This window comes from Cryptomeria japonica, chromosome 5 (assembly GCF_030272615.1).
Source record: "Cryptomeria japonica chromosome 5, Sugi_1.0, whole genome shotgun sequence".
Taxonomy (NCBI): Eukaryota; Viridiplantae; Streptophyta; class Pinopsida; order Cupressales; family Cupressaceae; genus Cryptomeria; species Cryptomeria japonica.
In genome coordinates this window covers 183,542,394-183,559,860 of record NC_081409.1, presented here as the reverse complement: position 1 = coordinate 183,559,860, position 17,467 = coordinate 183,542,394, and the positions used below count along the sequence as shown (strand labels likewise).

Here is a 17,467-nt window from a genome sequence, read left to right as displayed (position 1 = left end):
GAAAGGATGGAATACCATTTGGAATATCTACCAACTAAAATATGGGAAATTATTAAGACTAGGTATACTGCTCCGACAAATGGTCCTCAAACTCTGAATGAGATCAAGGCACATGAGAATAATGCAAAGGCTAGAGTTGCGATTATTAGTTGCTTAAGTGATTCAATATTTGCTAAGGTTATGGGGTTAAAGTCTGCTAAACAAATCTGGGAGAAGCTAAGTATTGTGTATGAAGGTGATTTGAAGATGAAGCAAGCCAAGTTGACAAATATAAATCACAAGTTTGAGAACCTAAGGATGTCTAATGATGAGAACATTGAAAGATATCTACCTCAAGTAAATGAAATTTTGAGTGCAATTAGGGGTATTGGTGGAACATTAGAAGAAAGTGAATTTGTGAGAAAAGTGTTGTTAATACTGCCTAAATGTTACAAAGCTAAGAAGTATGCCATTGAAGAAAGTCGAAATTAGAGAGATAAAAAGTCTTGCACCAATAAATAGGTTCTTTTATGCATCCACGTGTTTATCATCATCATAATAATCAAGGGAAAGGTATTCGAATTGAAAATCATTATCTACACTAATATATATCTTAGCAACTTTAACACTAAGTGTAGTCACTTCCAATTCATCCTCATGCAAGAAAATATTAGTCAATTCATGTATAAAAAATAGGAATAAAAGAGGCAAATACACCAAACAAGAAACTATTTTCTTGCTCATCCTTCACATTGTAAGTACACATATACATTCTATACAATTATCTTCAAGATTTGATCCATTTGACTTCTCATTACTACACACCTCTTCCTCTTTACCCATTTGGTTGCCACAAACAATAGGGACATATGTAGGTCATTCAAAGAATGTTTTTCATCAAACACAACATCATTGCAACATTCACCAATGAATGACATACCTAGTCATTATGTTATGGAATGAATTGCACAATAGAAGATATAATGTAAAAATAATTATGGAATAAATTGCAAGAGATGCACTCCCCCACCTAGACCACCTTGATTATTTTTATAATTGATTAGATTTGTGTTCCCTTTTTTTGCACTTTCCTATTTTACCCATGAATTATACCTAACTTAGAGAAACCTAAGTGGGTGTTTAGTATATTTATGTTTTTGTGTTTGTTGTGGGGCTATGTTCTTCCCCTAGATTGTGGGCTTGTGAGTGGATTTGGTGTTTGTACACTTCTACACCAAGTCTTGGCTTCCCCCTCTATAGTCTTATATGGTTCTTTCTATAGTCCAAGTCCATATACAAACTTGAAATCAAGGGACTAACTTGAAACAAAGGGACTATCTATCAAGATCTCCTATCCTTACAAGGCCTTGGTATGCATCATTCATCATATACTAACGTACTAAGTTCCCTAAAAATTCCTAGTATCCCTAACCAATTATCCTATATTCTACCAAATGTGGACCTCAAGAAGAACCAAGACCTTGAAACATAGTTCCAAGTCCCTATTGATTCATTTCCCTCAATACCCTAATCCCTTTGTTCCTAATCACAAGTTCCTTTCCCACTCCACTCTCTTTCCCATAATTGTTTGTAGCTCTGTTTTAAAATTGGTTCCCAGGCCTTTGAGGGTCTCTCCCACCTCCTCCCTAGTACTGAGTACCCATTTCATCCTAATTATTTTTAGATCTAGAGGAATTTATATTTATTTAATGGTTTTTAATTTTTTTAAGATACATTACACATACATATATATACATACATACATATACATACATACATGTATATATATGCATATACATACATACATACATACATACATACATATGATATTTCATATTTCTTTATTGACAAACTTAATATGTTTAATGGAAATAATTATTCAATTAAAAAAATTAGGTTGGAAATCAAATCTAAAAATAGAATTCTATGAACCATTGTATATGGCTCCAAGAAACTATCTATAGATATTCATACAAATATGAAAGTTACTAACTGATTCCATCACATAATTAAAGAATCATTGTTGATCATTTGAACAAGGGTTAGAAATAAAATTTTCATAGACTAAATTGTCCTTGTGAAGCATGGAAACTCCTAGAGTCCATACATGAGGGTCTAGAGTCTCCAAATTTATCAAACAAATTCTTGAATTTTTTGACACTCCTATGAGGAGATGAAAAATAGTAAATTATCTTGTAGGGTTTTAAAACACAAATCATAATTAAATGGTTGCAACTATAACCTTATTCAAGAAAAAGAAATTTTGCTTTATCATTTTAAAATGAATATTCATGAAAATTTAGGAACTTTATTTTAATTTAGTTCATTTCAAATAATAAAATGAATAAAATGACACCAACTACTCTTCTTGTTTAGTAAGAGGAGATAATTTAAAATTTTGAATCCTACTTTTTTAAAGATTTGTTTATTTGATAGAAAAATAAATAACTTTCTCTAAAGAAGGGTGACAATCAAACTAGATACACCCTAACTCTTTTTAAAAGTCAAATTTCTCTCAAAAAACTAAAATTAAATACCTAGTAAAATGAACAACATAGAATAATGATTAGGCCACTCTAATCAACGGTAAATTGCATGATCAATTGGTTAATCTATGAAGATGTCACAAAGGCATGTGAAGAGTCATTCATAGCTAAACATTGTGTAGGGAGAACATCATACATTATATGAAGGTGGTTGTAATTATTTTGGAGATTTATATCACTAAGAATGGAGATACAAATAATACTAATGTTCATAGTTCCTAGAGAGATCCATCTCACTAAGAATAAGAATGAAGTGCATTTCTAGATTCATCAATGTGATCATTTTAGTGATAAAGATAGAGCTATTATAACCCTTATAAGTGATTATTAATATCACTTTAGGTCTAATGATTTTCAAATGGGAGGGGACTTTTCATGAAGTGGGAGATTTTGGAAGGACGATGGGTACATTCTTGAGAGCTACACACGAAGACCTAGGTTTACAAATGACCTTTCTAGGGAACAAGAAGAGGAGCTAAGAAATGGAATGATCCATTGAGGGAAAAGATAGAACCCAATCCTATGGTTCATCTATTATATTTTTTATTTAATAATGAGGCAAATGATCATAAAGCCAAAACATTCATATCCAACTTCTAGAATTTGTGGCTACATAGTAGCTTCACACTGTTGAAATAGATTGAGGAACATTGGGCATTAGTGTCTAAAACATGTTTTAGAGTTAAAGGTTTCTTTATTATTATTTTTTAAGTTAGGGGGATAGGAATGAAATAAGAAATTATGGACCTTGATTCTTATAAGGCACGTCTACGTATTCATCCATGAAAACCAAACTTTGATCCTTACATACAAATATAAACCCCAACCCTATTTGGGTTAAATTCCTTAAACTAAAATAATATTGGGATCTAAATGTTCCTAATAAAATTTGAAATGCATTAGGATATTTTTAAAATTTAACAAAATTTGGAGTCACAAGAATCAAGACTATAATGCTAGAATACATTTTTTGCAAAATGTTTTGAATAAGCTTCCCAAACCAATGAATTTAATCTCTAAGTTTGAAATTTGGCATCAAAATTTCTATGTTAAAAATTAGATCCATTCTTCCTCAAGTGCCATAGGTATGGTCATCTACAAAAAATCTCTTTTACTTTTTCAAACTCTGCAAACGTAAAGGCTCCGACTTCAACACAGATGCTAAATGATTCATTTGAATCCTATTATGAAAAATATTAGTAAATAAAAGATGTGATGTGAATTAATACCCTTAACGAGAAGATAGATAGATCTAATGACTTCTTAGATTTAAGGACAATTATGGGGATGATGACTACTTTGAATGGTTAAGGAGATTTAGCTTTGAAGGTCATTGTGAAGATTCTAAACATGGATATCGAGCCTACTAAAAATAGGATTAATACAAATCTTTTCATTTGGACATAAATTGAAAGAAAGATAAGGTGCAAAAAACACTTCCTAACACTAATATAGTGGGGGAGATAATGCAAATTTCCTTACAATTCTTAAACTGTTATAGAATAAGAAATATATATAGAAGGAGATATATAATGTGCAAATAGATTAATAATAAACACAAGATATATCATGAGGAAAACTCTTTCAAGAGAAAAACCCTAGGCACTCCAAAAGTCACCCAATATATTATTCATAAATCAATAACAAAATACAATAGACTTGTAGAGCAAGCTACTAATAGGAGTATCACCAACCAAATATCTGAAGGTAACTCAATAATTATAACACTCAACTAAACACAAACTCCATCTCATGCACGTAATATATAGGTGTAGTGTCATAAATTGTAACCTTTTATAATTTACACACCTTTTTGTGCCCCTGCCTTAGTGTGTTCCCTCTTATCTCTTATCCAAGCCCATTTCTAGCCTTTTTAACTCAAAACTAATATCATCTACCCAAATGGTGATTTGAACCTTGTATCGAGCTGGGTGCACCCCATTCTTGGCTTGTTCACCTTGGTTTGGGTGGAAAAGGGTGTTTAGGGCACCCTTGTAAAAAATAAGAGCACCTGGGGTGCCCTTGTCTTGGACAAGAGTTCCTGGGGTGCCCTTGTCCTAGACAAGGGTTCCCAGGGCATCCTTGACCACTAAAACTGGGCCCAAATTTAAACATAATGTTCCATATTTGAGTCATTTATGTCTTGTCATGTCATGCTATTGCATCAACACTTGTGGTCACATTCAAAGAGAATTGCATCATCAACTTCAACAAGCTTGAAAAATAACCTTCAACATTTTACTTCAACCTTTTTAATTCAATTCAAGGATTAATTCCAAACTTAGGTTTTGACCTAGGAAAGCCCCTATACACAACACTATTTTCCTCTTTTGCATGTGCAGGTGACATGTTTTGAAGACACAATTACATATTCACAAATAGTAGATAGAGACAATCGGATCTAGCTCTTGCAAAGGCAAAAAGTGGAGGATGAGGTTGCCCCACACACCTATGTCTGACAACTTTTTGACAAAACTTTAGGAAAACACTCAGGAATGCATTCTGATCCTAGAAAGACACGTGTTCCCTACATCTAACATTTCAAAGGACTTGAGGTTGCCTTGAGCACCATTGTCCCACACTTTCAAGCCCAAATTTTAAACACGGGCTCTTTTTAGCTTCCTTATTGCAAATTTGTACCTATGTCTGCATATCAAACGTGAAACAACTCATGCGTATTGATTTATGTCAATTTTACATCCTTATCCTTAGATCTTGAATTCAATTTATATCTTCCCATAACTCATTTTTAACTCAAACAATGGGAGAAATAGAAATCAATCAACATTCACCTTTTGAGGTTGAATGTATTGATTCCATATCCATTTAATTTAATTAGTTACATGAAATAGGTTCATTTGGTAAACGGATTTAGTTTCTCTTAAATTCAAATAAAATTTGATTCTATACACCCAAAATGAGAAGCACAAATGAACCCACATTTGAGTAAACAATATAACTTGTTTCTCTCTGAATTTTAACGTGGTACAACTCCCACTTAGGATTAAACTACCTTATTTTGTATTTTTGAATATAAAGGATTTAGGTATGCTTTTAACTTGAAACTAGATAAGGCAACTAATTCTTGCCCATCAACATGAAACAAACATGCAACAAATATAAATAATAGGAACTATAAACTATCTAAAATAATGACTTGAATAATCTTTTAAATTTTGTCTCAACAAAAAGATTGGGGACATTTAACACTCATTTCATAAAATCACCATTACCAGTTGTAAAGCATAGATCAATAACTGATGACAACAAGATAGTATCATCAACATGGATATGATAATGTTTGAACATAGATATTCCTCATATAACATTATCATGCAAGCTAAACCATTATAAGAAAAAAACATCTTACTTCTTGTACACGAACAAAAATGTATCATAAAACACCCTTAAAACTTCCCTTCTATATTACTATCAAAATTTATTCAAGTTCATGTAGCACAGTGCTTGCACTATCAAAATTGTAATTGATTCTTTAAGAGAATCAAATTTAAAATAGTATTTTTTTAAATAAAACATGAGTTGAAGTTTTTAAAATAAAAATAGTCTTTTGAACACATTAAAACTCTAAAAGAAGAGTTATGACAAAGTTGGTCGTGGGACCACATTTGTTCGACCAGAGGTGGGGTTGGGTAGCAGCAACTCTATCCTTGATAACTTTGTAGGTCTTCAACATCTAAGACAATTATATATGTCTTGGAATCACTGTAGATTTTAACCTAATATCCCAAGCCACCTTCCCATATTTGATTTTATTTATCTTTTCTTGGAGGATTGTGAGTTGCTTTGAATTACATTGGATGGAAGTACTAGTATGCAATAGTCTTTGTTTTCTAGATTCTAACTTATCTAAGAGGGATTTAAAAAAGTTATGAAACTCTTATTTAAATCCATCAATCATTGCATCTTCAATACTATACTTCTTCTTCAACCTGCAAAAAACTCCATTATCCAATTTGATCATTTCTACGTAAACTTTGTTGCTTTCCTTCATGTTTTTATTGAGATCATCAACACTATTTGATCACTTGTCCTCTAAAATTTAAGGTCTTAGTCCACATACTACATCTAACATCTTTTTTATCTACAATGTTCTTCTCACTAACAACATGGGTAGGATCCATAGCAGTTATTTCAACAAACTTTGAGATTACTTTATTCCAAGAGGCTTTATCTTGCTTCAACCCCAAAATTTTAATAGTTTCTAAAAATGGAGGACCTTAAATGTTGATATCTTCTATCCACTCTTTGACATTTTTTTCATCTATAGACACTATCCTCTTACACTCTATTGAACATGGATTTAGCAATGGGTGAGATAAAAACATATGCCTATGCTTAGATTGATTAATTGGCAGAATAGAAGGATCAACAAAACTCTTCAAATAATTGGCTAAGGGATCAAATTGACCTTTTTGTTCATTTTTTCCAATTTATCCTTCTATGATCTCTCTACCATTCTCACAACAATTACTTGGAAGTTATGATTATCACCTTCCCTGCTTGGCAGTCCCAAATCAATTCTTGAAACATTAAAGTTAGTTGGAGTAGCCTGACTGGGATCTTTGTCAACAATGAGCTAAGACACTTCTATAAAATCATTACCATTATCTCCATCCTTTATAATCCTGGCTATAGTCTTTAATTTTTTGGCTTTTGGAATCCTTTGCAGCAATTTCCCAACTATGTTATCATTAGGCATCCTAAAAAGGTACCATCTTTCTTTTCTTTAACTATGAAATCTCCAACCAAGATGGAGAGTCTGTAGTGTCTATTTGGGAAGACATGCCAAGAGTCGACAAATCTAATATTCTTGGAGGAGTAGCCTTATTAGTCTTTTCCTGACTAAAGGGGAAATGTGGAGGGGTCTTACCTTCTATAATTCTTGAGTGTGGCTCATCTTCTTCTCTAGGATTCATATCTAAAATTTCCACATCAACATCCTAATTTTTATTTTGAGAGTTTCCTGAACTTGGTAATGGGCCACCTACACAATATTTTTAAAGGTGTCTTATTTTTATTAGGGTCTTCTCCATCTCTTCCATCAACTCCTCATGTTGCTACAGATTGTTGTGAAGATAAACCAACATGGACTATTAGAGCCATAGTACATATGTATGGTTGTGAATTCACGGGTGTGGTTCCTTTAGTACTTGTCTTGGTACTACTTCCCCTCTTCTTTATCAACCACTCTTACATATCTTTAAAACAATAAAAAATCTAGTTTGTAGATCACTAGGCTCTCTTAAACTCCAATCTATATGAACTGTTGGAAACTTGAGTTATGTTGAGTTGTGTTGTCATTGATGTCAACTTGGCTGGTGTTTTCATTGATGTCACTATGTGATATAGATGGTTCGGAAGTGAGTGGTATGATGTTGTTGTGTGGTCTGGTGGTGATGTTGAGTAAGTATGGGGTTTTTCCAGAAGGCTGGTGTAGTGGAAGTTTCAGTATGTGGGAAATAGTATTTATATGCAAGAAATGGTTTTTATTGTTCTAGTGGAAGAATGGTTTGCATTCTTCTGGTTTCAGAAGATTATGCCTTGCAATTCTGGATATAATGGTTCAAAAGTGAGTGTTATGATGTTGTTGTGTGTTCTGGTGGTGATGTTGAGTAAGTATAGGGTTTTTCCATAAGGCTGGTGTAGTGGAAGCTTCAACATGTGGGAAATAGTATTTATATGCAAGAAATGGTATTTAATGTTCTAGTGGAAGAATGGTTTGCATTCTTCTAGTTTCAGAAGATTATGTCTTGCAATTCTGGATATAATGTTCATAATTTGTGTATAACGAACTATCAGTTTTTAAGGTCCTTTGTTGCTTAGATGATAGAGTTGGTTGTTGTTGTTTTTGACATTGAGGTGTCTGTCAGAACTGGTCACAATAATTCTTGGCGGTTCATTGATATCTAGATTCAAGTGTTATGGTTTTGAGGGCATATTCTTTTGGTTTGTGCAGTGTTCTAGTTCGGTTTTCTAGTGCTAGTTCGATTAGCAAGTAAAGTTGTGTTCTTATGTTGTTCTCTACTATCAATTGGTTTGATTTCTGGTTGATTGAGGTGGTGTATATTATTTGGATCATGCTCTTTTGGTCCATATTTGCACTGAAGATTGCATTTGGATATTGTTATAGGTCACATCGTGGTGCGTAAACCTGCATTTTGTATTTTGCATTGGAGGATGCTTTTGGGTCGATTGATGAACGTGCTATATTTCTTAACTACACTTTCTATTTAATGCTAAATTTGGGGGATGTGTTAGCATGTGCAGTTTATTGGAATCATTTTAGAAGGACGTGTTGTTATATGTTTGGGTCCCCTTTGTCTCCTAGAGTGGACCACATTTGATATTATTCATGGCTGGCCTAGTTTATGTAATATTGTATATTCTACATGTGGCCAACCAAGTTGATGGTTTTAATGAATGATCTTGTATATACAGATATATGTGCGGTTGTGTGAGTTGAGCTATGGATGGAATAAATTACAAGAGTTGCACTTCCCCAACTAGATCGCCTTAATTTTTTTTATAATTGTTTATATTTGTGTTCCCTTTTTTGCACTTTCCTATTTTACCCATGAATTATACCTAACTTAGAGAAACCTAAGTGGGTCTCTCATGTGTTATGGTTGCATGGTGTTCAATATATTTATGTGTTTCTATTTATTGTGGGGCTATGTTCTTCCCCTAGATTGTGGGCTTGTGAGTGGATTTGGAGTTTGTACACTTTTACACCAAGTCTTGGCTTCCCCCTTTATAGTCTTATATGGTGCTTTCTATACTACAAGTCCATATACAAACTTGAAATCAAGGGACTAACTTGAAAAAAAGGGACTATCTACCAAGAGATCCTATCCTCACAAGGCCTTGGTATACATCATTCATCGTATACCAACGTACTAAGTTCCCTCAAAATTCCTAGTAGCCCTAACCAACTGTCCTATATTCTACCAAATGTGAACCTCAAGTAGAACCAAAACCTTGGAACATAGTTCCAAGTCCCTATTGATTCATTTCCCTCAATACCCTAATCCCTTTGTTCCTAATCACAAGTTCCTCCCCCGCTCCACTCTCTTTCCCATACTTGTTTCTAGCTCTGATTCATAATTGATCCCCAAGCCTCCGAGGGTCTCTCCCACCTCCTCCCTGGTACTGAGTACCCATCTCATCATAATTCCCAATCCCCATTCCCTCTTTTTCCTTTATCCCTCCTTCTTTATGGGATTTGACGCAGGTCTCCTATGTTATTTTTGAATTCTAAACTTCTAGGAAAACCTTGCACCTTTGGATCCCTCCCTAACTCCTAAGTTCGCCTAGACCCTTGATCCCCACAAGAACCCTTTTCCCACCCCTGTGTGCTTATTCTAGTTATAATTCCTTCCTTTGTCCATCTTTTGTTGTGCTTCTTAGGCCCTCCATGCTTAAAATCTCACTAGACACAATTTGTTTTTAATTTAAAGTTAGTTCCCATCGCAACGTAGAAGACCTTGAGATGCATTTTCACCTACTCCCATGGACAGCCCATCACTCCATTCATCTTGGATTTGACTCTACAACTCGCAATTTTCCCTTCCCATATAAAATATTTTTGTTCAAACTGAAGGGCACAATTTGAAATGGAGATCTTATTATAAATACCAAGGGCACCCATGCTACCATAAAATGGTGTCATAGGATTTCTTGTCCAAAATTCCTCATGCAAATGTTTGTCATTCATTTTGAAGTTTTCGTAGATTTAGATGACTCCCACATTGCATATCCATGAGTTTCATTTTCTGTTGAAGTCTCCATGAGCATCTAGATGCCAAATAAAGATTTATAAATACTAGTTCATTCTACATCAAAAGGGTCAGTCGTTGACCCTATGTTTTGGAATTGTTGTGCCTAAACATATTATGAGGTATCAACAACTGCCGCTTTGAGCTAGACATGGAGGAATGTTTCTTCTGTAGAGTAGGAAGGATTTGTAATGCACATCTTCAAGCAATGGTATGTATCCATGATAATTTGTAGTGGCTCAAAAAAGTATCATAGTTATAATTAAGATATTTTCTCTTGCCAAATTTGTTTTTGATTCTAGATAAACAGGTTTTGAGGGGACTCGAAACCCCTTACAACATATTTTAAAGGGACCCAAAACCCTCGAATTTTACCAGGATCCGAAACCCAAAACTGATAGCTACTGACGATACAACAAAGATAAACAACAACCTAAAACCAACCTAAAAACAAAGATATATCAATAAAACCTGGCTAAAAAGGGAGGAGGCCAAAGCCTTTCACTAGCACAAGGGTTTTATCAAGGCTCCCTTAACCTTCAACATAAACCAAGGGTTTTTCCAGGCACCCATAACCTGATTAATGGGTTTTACAAGGATCCCACAACCAAAATTGGGTTTTGAATTGGCTCCCACAAGCAACAACATTTTGGGTTTTGAAAGGGCTCCCAAAACCCACACAAGAAGGGTATTCCAAACTCCCATAACTTGTAATAGAATCTCCAAGCCACAACCAAAGCCTGGTCCTAACCAGAAACAAAAACGAGCCAAACTGGGCCCTTGAAAACTACCAACATCCAGCCTGTCCCTGAGAAGAGAAAAAGACATAAGGTTTTTCTGGGCTCCCTCAACCTTAAGAGTGGGTTTTACAAGGCTCCCACAACCTGATTTGGGACTTGAGATGGCTCCCAAGACCAACAACATTTGGGGTTTTGAAAGGGCTTCCAAAACCCACAAGTTGAAACCATCAAAGATAATCTAGGTGAAAGTCAGCGCCCATCTAGCAAAGCACTTTTCCACCTCCATAGGAAAAGGAGCCACCTCCATAGGGACTGAAGATAAGCATAAAACTAGTCGAGCTTTCCAAGCGCCATTCAACCTCGCAAGAACCAGTGGCAGATGATCAAAACCACGCCAAATAACTGGAAAACTGGCTTTTAAAAAGGCTCCCAAAACCTTCAAAAGAAACCGAGGCACACAAAAAGTAAACACCATACAGACAGTCACTACCATAATATCCACCTCTACAGGATAAGAATGATAGGGAATAGTTAGACTAGTGAGGAAAATAAAACAATAACCAACCAAATTTGTTGACATGATTGCAATTAAGGTTAAATGTAAGTTTGACAACTTTTAATGCATTAAAAATACTTTGTAATATAATTTCCTTTGTTGAATATGGGTTATTGCAAGTCCATTATGGATTATTAAGTATGTATGTTACATGAAATGCATAGTCTAGATGTAAATGCAATCTAGTTCTATGGATACTTTTTCAATTTTGGCTCCTTCCTCTTTAATGTTCATGGCATTGTTGAGCAGTGGGATATGCATTGATTCACACTGGTGATGGATCAATCATCTCTCATTAAAATAGCCTCTATTCCTATTAGAGTAAGGGTAGATTAGTTTTATTTTAGATTATGCATGTTGTTCATGAAGCAATATTACAAATTAGGAAACAAATCTCAAGCAATCATAAAGAGCTAAATCATCTATGAATCATGTCTAACATACATCTACACCTTGCTATTGTGTATGAAACATCAAATGGGACCATTTAAAGCATTAAAATACTATTTTTACTTGTAGGTACATGTGCAAGGTATTATCAACTTTATAAAAGTCTAATGCAACTTATTGATCTTGACCTAGTGACAAATATAAGGGTCAAGTGTTCATTTGAGTATAGTTGTCGATTGTTGTCATTCTACATCTTAATTGGTTCAAAACTCTACTAAGGATACCTTGAGGAATAGCCCAGTGGGGTGGGGTAGTTGGTCAAAAGTCTTTGATCTAGGTTTATGAGGTCTTAAGGTCAACTCCATGTGTTGCAACTTACTCAATGGTGGTGTCTTCCAGGTAGATGGCTGGTGGCTTTTAAGCAATTGTCACCATGCCCAAAGATTAGTCTCGCTTAGCTCGCCCTAAAGGCATAAGAAAAAAATACAAGAATACCTTTAGGAATACTGTCTCTAGTTTAAGCTAAGTCTAATGTGCAAGAGAGAGTATCCACTTGTGTTCATTGGACTTTAACCATCCTCAATCTATTAAAAACCGCTATTTTTGCCTTTTTGATAATAAATCCCTAGCTTTGGGACCCAAAATAAATGATCTTATGACTATGACGCACTAACATTCTCTTAGATTCCAAAACCAATTGTTCCTACTTACTCCTTATTCAACTACCTATCTTCATAATAATAAGTACAGATTGAATGTTTTGGATCACCTTCTGGACCTGTGCACGTATTGGCTACTCTCCCCTAGTAAGAACAAGAAGGAGGAAATTAGAATTTAAATTTGAAATTGGTATAAAAATACTAGACAACTAGATTGTTGTGCACGCGTAGGATATTTTTTCCCTAGTATAAAATAAATATCCCCCCACCACATACAAACTTCACCATAATATTGTACATGAATTTGGCCACCTATCATTGCCCTCATTTTCAGTGACGTGTCACATTTCTCTCAGGGACCCGTTTTATACCTGTCAATGTGGACCGCCGCATCAAAGAGACTTCTAAAATATGACCTAATACACGTAATTCCAACATCTTGTCTCATTCTATACCTAAACGTGTTAATCCAGTGGGAAATCTCCCTCACGTGCGTTTTCTTTTTCTAGAAAGAAATAAAGCCGCCTTTCGTTACTATGCGCGGCTGGCCAGTCTACAAATCAAATCTAACCATAATAATTTTTAATTTCTTTTCAACAAGAATAAAATCTTTTTGGTAGAGAAATTGGTGGAGGCTCTTTATAATCAGGGTGAGACTAAATCAATAAATCAACTACCCTGAAGACCTTCGGGTCTAGACGCCATTGTTTGTTCTGCTATACATACAGAGCAATACCCATTCTGTAATTACAGAAGCCGCCATTATTATTCTGATCTTGAGGGTGCTGAATAATACTGGTGTGCAAGGAAAAAATGATGAAAATTGTATTCATTGTATTGTGTTTACTGTATCTGGGCATGGCTAATGCTGCATGCCCACTTGACCTTGACTATGTGACTGAATGGAACTGGAATACATCCTTCTGCCGATCTGTTCAGACTGGTGATAATGTCGAAAATTGCCGTACATCTCTCAGAACTGTGTTTGGTGTGGGGCTTTCTCAGTACCTGAAAGAAAAATCCCTTTTTGAATTGCCTGATTATGCCTCTGCAACTGCCTGTGTGGACAAATTTCAGCAGCTGCTCACTTCAATGGGATTTCCCTCAAATTTGACCCAGACCTCTTTTTATAAGGCATCTGAATTTGTCTCAGGACCGAGTCTGTGTGATGGCATAGAGACAGTGGAAGATTGGAATGAGACAGTGGGCGTGACTTCAGTGGATACAACCTGCAAAGGGGATCTTTCATCAGATTCTGCCTGTACTTCCTGTTTTAATAGTGGGCAAGTTGTTCTGAGCCAAATTACAAGCAGAATCAGTAATATCACAGCGGCAAAGAGTCTGAAATGTTACTATTTCTTGTGCCTGTATGCTGCAGGTGTGGTGAATGAATTCGGGCCCAAGAACAAAGCCACGGCTTCCTGTGTTCTTCGGGTGCAATTTGCAGCCGAGGGAAATTCAAACCACAGGTTTTTGATCTATGGTCTGATGGGTGCTGCTGTGGGATTCCTGGTGCTCACCAGTATAGGCGTGGGGTACCTTTTGTGGGCTAAGAGGAAGGGCAACGCTAAGCACAGGCGTTTTGTGAGGCTCAACAGAAGTTTTCTGAAGAGTGCTGTGAAGCCCAACATGGGTGCAGTCTGGTTCAGCTTACAGAAGATCAAAGATGCAACCCACAATTTCAGTCCCAAAAATATCATCGGACAGGGCGGATTTGGGACTGTTTATAAGGGAGTCCTTTCGGATGGTAGTCTGGTTGCTGTCAAGAGAATGAAGAACTCCAATATGGAAGGGGATTCTGATTTCATAAACGAGGTGGAGATCATTGATAGGATTAGGCACAGGAATCTGGTTGTTTTGAGAGGCTTTGGGGTTTCCAGTGACGACATTGAAGGGCAGCAGCAGTTTCTTGTCTATGATTACATGGTTAATGGGAGCCTGGATGAGCATATTTTTGAACAGGGGAACAAAAACAGGGCACCCCTGAATTGGGAGCAGAGGAGGAACATCGCCATTGGTACTGCTAAAGGATGGCGTTCAGCCTGCAATTTATCACAGAGACATCAAGGCCACTAACATTCTGCTGGATGATGACATGAATGCCTGTGTTGCAGATTTTGGGCTGGCAAGGATTACTACTCAGGGCCAATCTCAGATGACCACAAGAATTGCCGGTACCCATGGCTACCTGGCCCCTGAATATGCTCTCTACGGACAGCTTACAGACAAGAGTGATGTTTACAGTTTTGGGGTCGTTTTGCTGGAGATTATGAGCGGCAGAAAGGCTCTGCATGGTTCTGTAGAACAGCCCTCGGATTATCTTATCACCGATTGGGCATGGAAGCTTGTAAAGGCAGGCAAAATTGTGCAGGTCATAGATCCCAGATTCTCTCAAGATGGGCCTCAGGACATCATGGAGAGGTTTGTGCTTGTGGGTATACTGTGTGCCCATGTAATGGTAGCATTCAGACCAAGCATGAGTGAAGTTTTGAAGATGCTGGAAGGGGATGCCCCAATTCCCACAATTCCAGAGAGGCCTTTGCCTCTGGCAAATCTTACAACTTTCACAGATGAGTATGGTTCCTTCCTGGATTCAATCTCGCACCCCTCTTTCAGCTCAACTGTTATGTTACGGTGACTTACTGTGCCATTCACAAAACTTCTTCTGTTCGAATCCTCCATGTTCAATTCTTTCCCCCTGTACGTACATGTATAGGTATATCCGGCTTTGTATTATTAATATCAATTTCAGTTCTATACTTCATTACAGAGAGCTTGTTCTGCATATACAGTGTCCAGTACAGCACTTTTTAAGTCTTTTCATGGAAATAAATTTTTGTTTAACAGTTTTTTAATTAGAGTTTTCAATGGGCACACTGAATCACAGTACAAGAGTTGATTTCAGATGGGATTGAATGTTTTCCTAGTTGTAAATCCAGTCAATGTACGCTACAGATTCATTCCAGAGTACTTGGATTTCATACACACCGTACCGTACAGAAGTTTCCTTTTACAGAATTCTTTTGCATTACTGTTTACGGAAAACTGAAGTCGATTAAGACGCCCGTAAAGTTTTGTGTCGAATATTTCTTGGGGGATAGTTAAAACGGGGTTGCCTAATTGGACGGATTTCCTGTTTTAGATTGCTTATAAAAGAAGCTAAAGATAGATATAAATGACATTTGTGAAGTATATCCACAAATTAGATGAAGGCTATGAGTGGTAGAGGAAGTCCATACGTTATTGTGTTTCTTTTCCCTCAATTTGACACTCATACACTAATGTGTTATTTTCAACTTTATTATGCTAGGTGTATCATTTTTCTAATGAATATGAAAGAAACAAATTTAATATGTGTGATAGACTTTTGACTTTTGAGATGGTGCTATTTTTATAAAAGCTTTTTAAAATATATTATATTATAAAAAATATGAATGAAAAAGTCATACATCAAATATTATGTAATGTAGGGTTTTAAACATATATTGATAGAGAAGAATAAAAAAGTTTTTCAATATTCTTGCATACTAGATTAGTAATGAAATCAATGTTTACAAAAAAAGATGGGTTTAGTTGGCTACATTCATTTATTCAAATCAGTTGTTAAGATCTAAGAGAAAAAAGAGTTCTAGAATAGACAAATCTAATATGGGATCAAAGCAAGACGAAAATTAGTAGGAGCATAAACATTAGTGAGAAAAATGGAACCACTAGAATCAAATTGAAAAGCCACCACTAATAAGGAATATTTGCTTGTTGCCCAACAACCTAAGTGAGCATATGAGGTTCTCATAAGCAAGCCATCCTTTTAGTAGAACATGGAGCCCTTATATACTAATATTTATAATCTTCCCAAGTATTAGAAGGAAGGGTAACCATTTCTTCTATAGAGTGTTTAGTGTCCTAAAGCAAGATGATCGAAAGGTTGTGATCCCTTATAAGATCTTGAACAACCTTTTGATAAGGGGTACTACTAAAGCCTCGAGAATTCCAAGAAATCACAATAATTTTTGGGGAGTATAGAAGTGATTATCTAATGTTTCAAATGAGCCAAATTCCACAAGTGATTCATCTATTATTTTCACTATTTGATAATCAAAAATTTTCTCCCTACCTTAGAAAACTTATCTAATTCCCCTTTTTTGAGATTTATTTTCTAGGGTCCTAATAGAGGGAAATATTTCTTCTTACCATCATCCTTTACTTTGGGGCATCAAGAGCATCTAGCAAGTGACACTATCAACAAGACCTTCAATAAGAGCCTCTATCAAAGTGGGAGAAGTTGCAACTAGAATCTTGAATTGAAAAAATATTGGCTTTTTTATGTTGAATAGATTCCTCAAGATGATTGGAAGAAGTGGGAACCCTTATTTGGATAACATATGTATGTCTATTGAAAAAGTCAATCTTTTTAGGTTCGATAAGGTACAAAAATTAAAAATATTCAAGCCCTAATTAGTTACATGGATATTTTCATGAAAAGAGGATTTAAGTTCTTTAAAATTCTCAAGGGCATCAAACCTATTATTAAAGTTTCCCCTTAGGAGATCCTTTTTCTAATGATTCACATTCTTCCCCTTATTCTAATATTTCATAGAAATAAACCCATTCGAGTCTATCTATCTTCTACATGAGATGGAGCTTTCCCTTTTTCCTTGATCTTAGTTGCTAATATCTCTAGAAAGGATTGAGAAACCCCTAGAGCCTTCTTTAGAGAGCTAATTTGCAAACTCCCATAAGCATAACATGACATCTAAAAGAGAGAGCTTCATAATTTATTTGTTGGATCCATTACGTGTTT

At 35.5% G+C, this 17,467-nt stretch overlaps 1 protein-coding gene across 1 annotated transcript; it reads left to right on the top strand.

The window, feature by feature from the left end:
- The first annotated feature begins 13,270 nt into the window (after nucleotides 1-13,270).
- LOC131060903 (probable receptor-like protein kinase At1g11050) lies at nucleotides 13,271-15,433 on the top strand. Its single transcript, XM_057994340.2, is given in 2 exon segments — nucleotides 13,271-14,696; nucleotides 14,698-15,433. Coding segments are annotated over 2 exon segments (1,824 nt in total). The 5' UTR covers nucleotides 13,271-13,479; the 3' UTR covers nucleotides 15,305-15,433.
- Nucleotides 15,434-17,467: the final 2,034 nt, after the last annotated feature.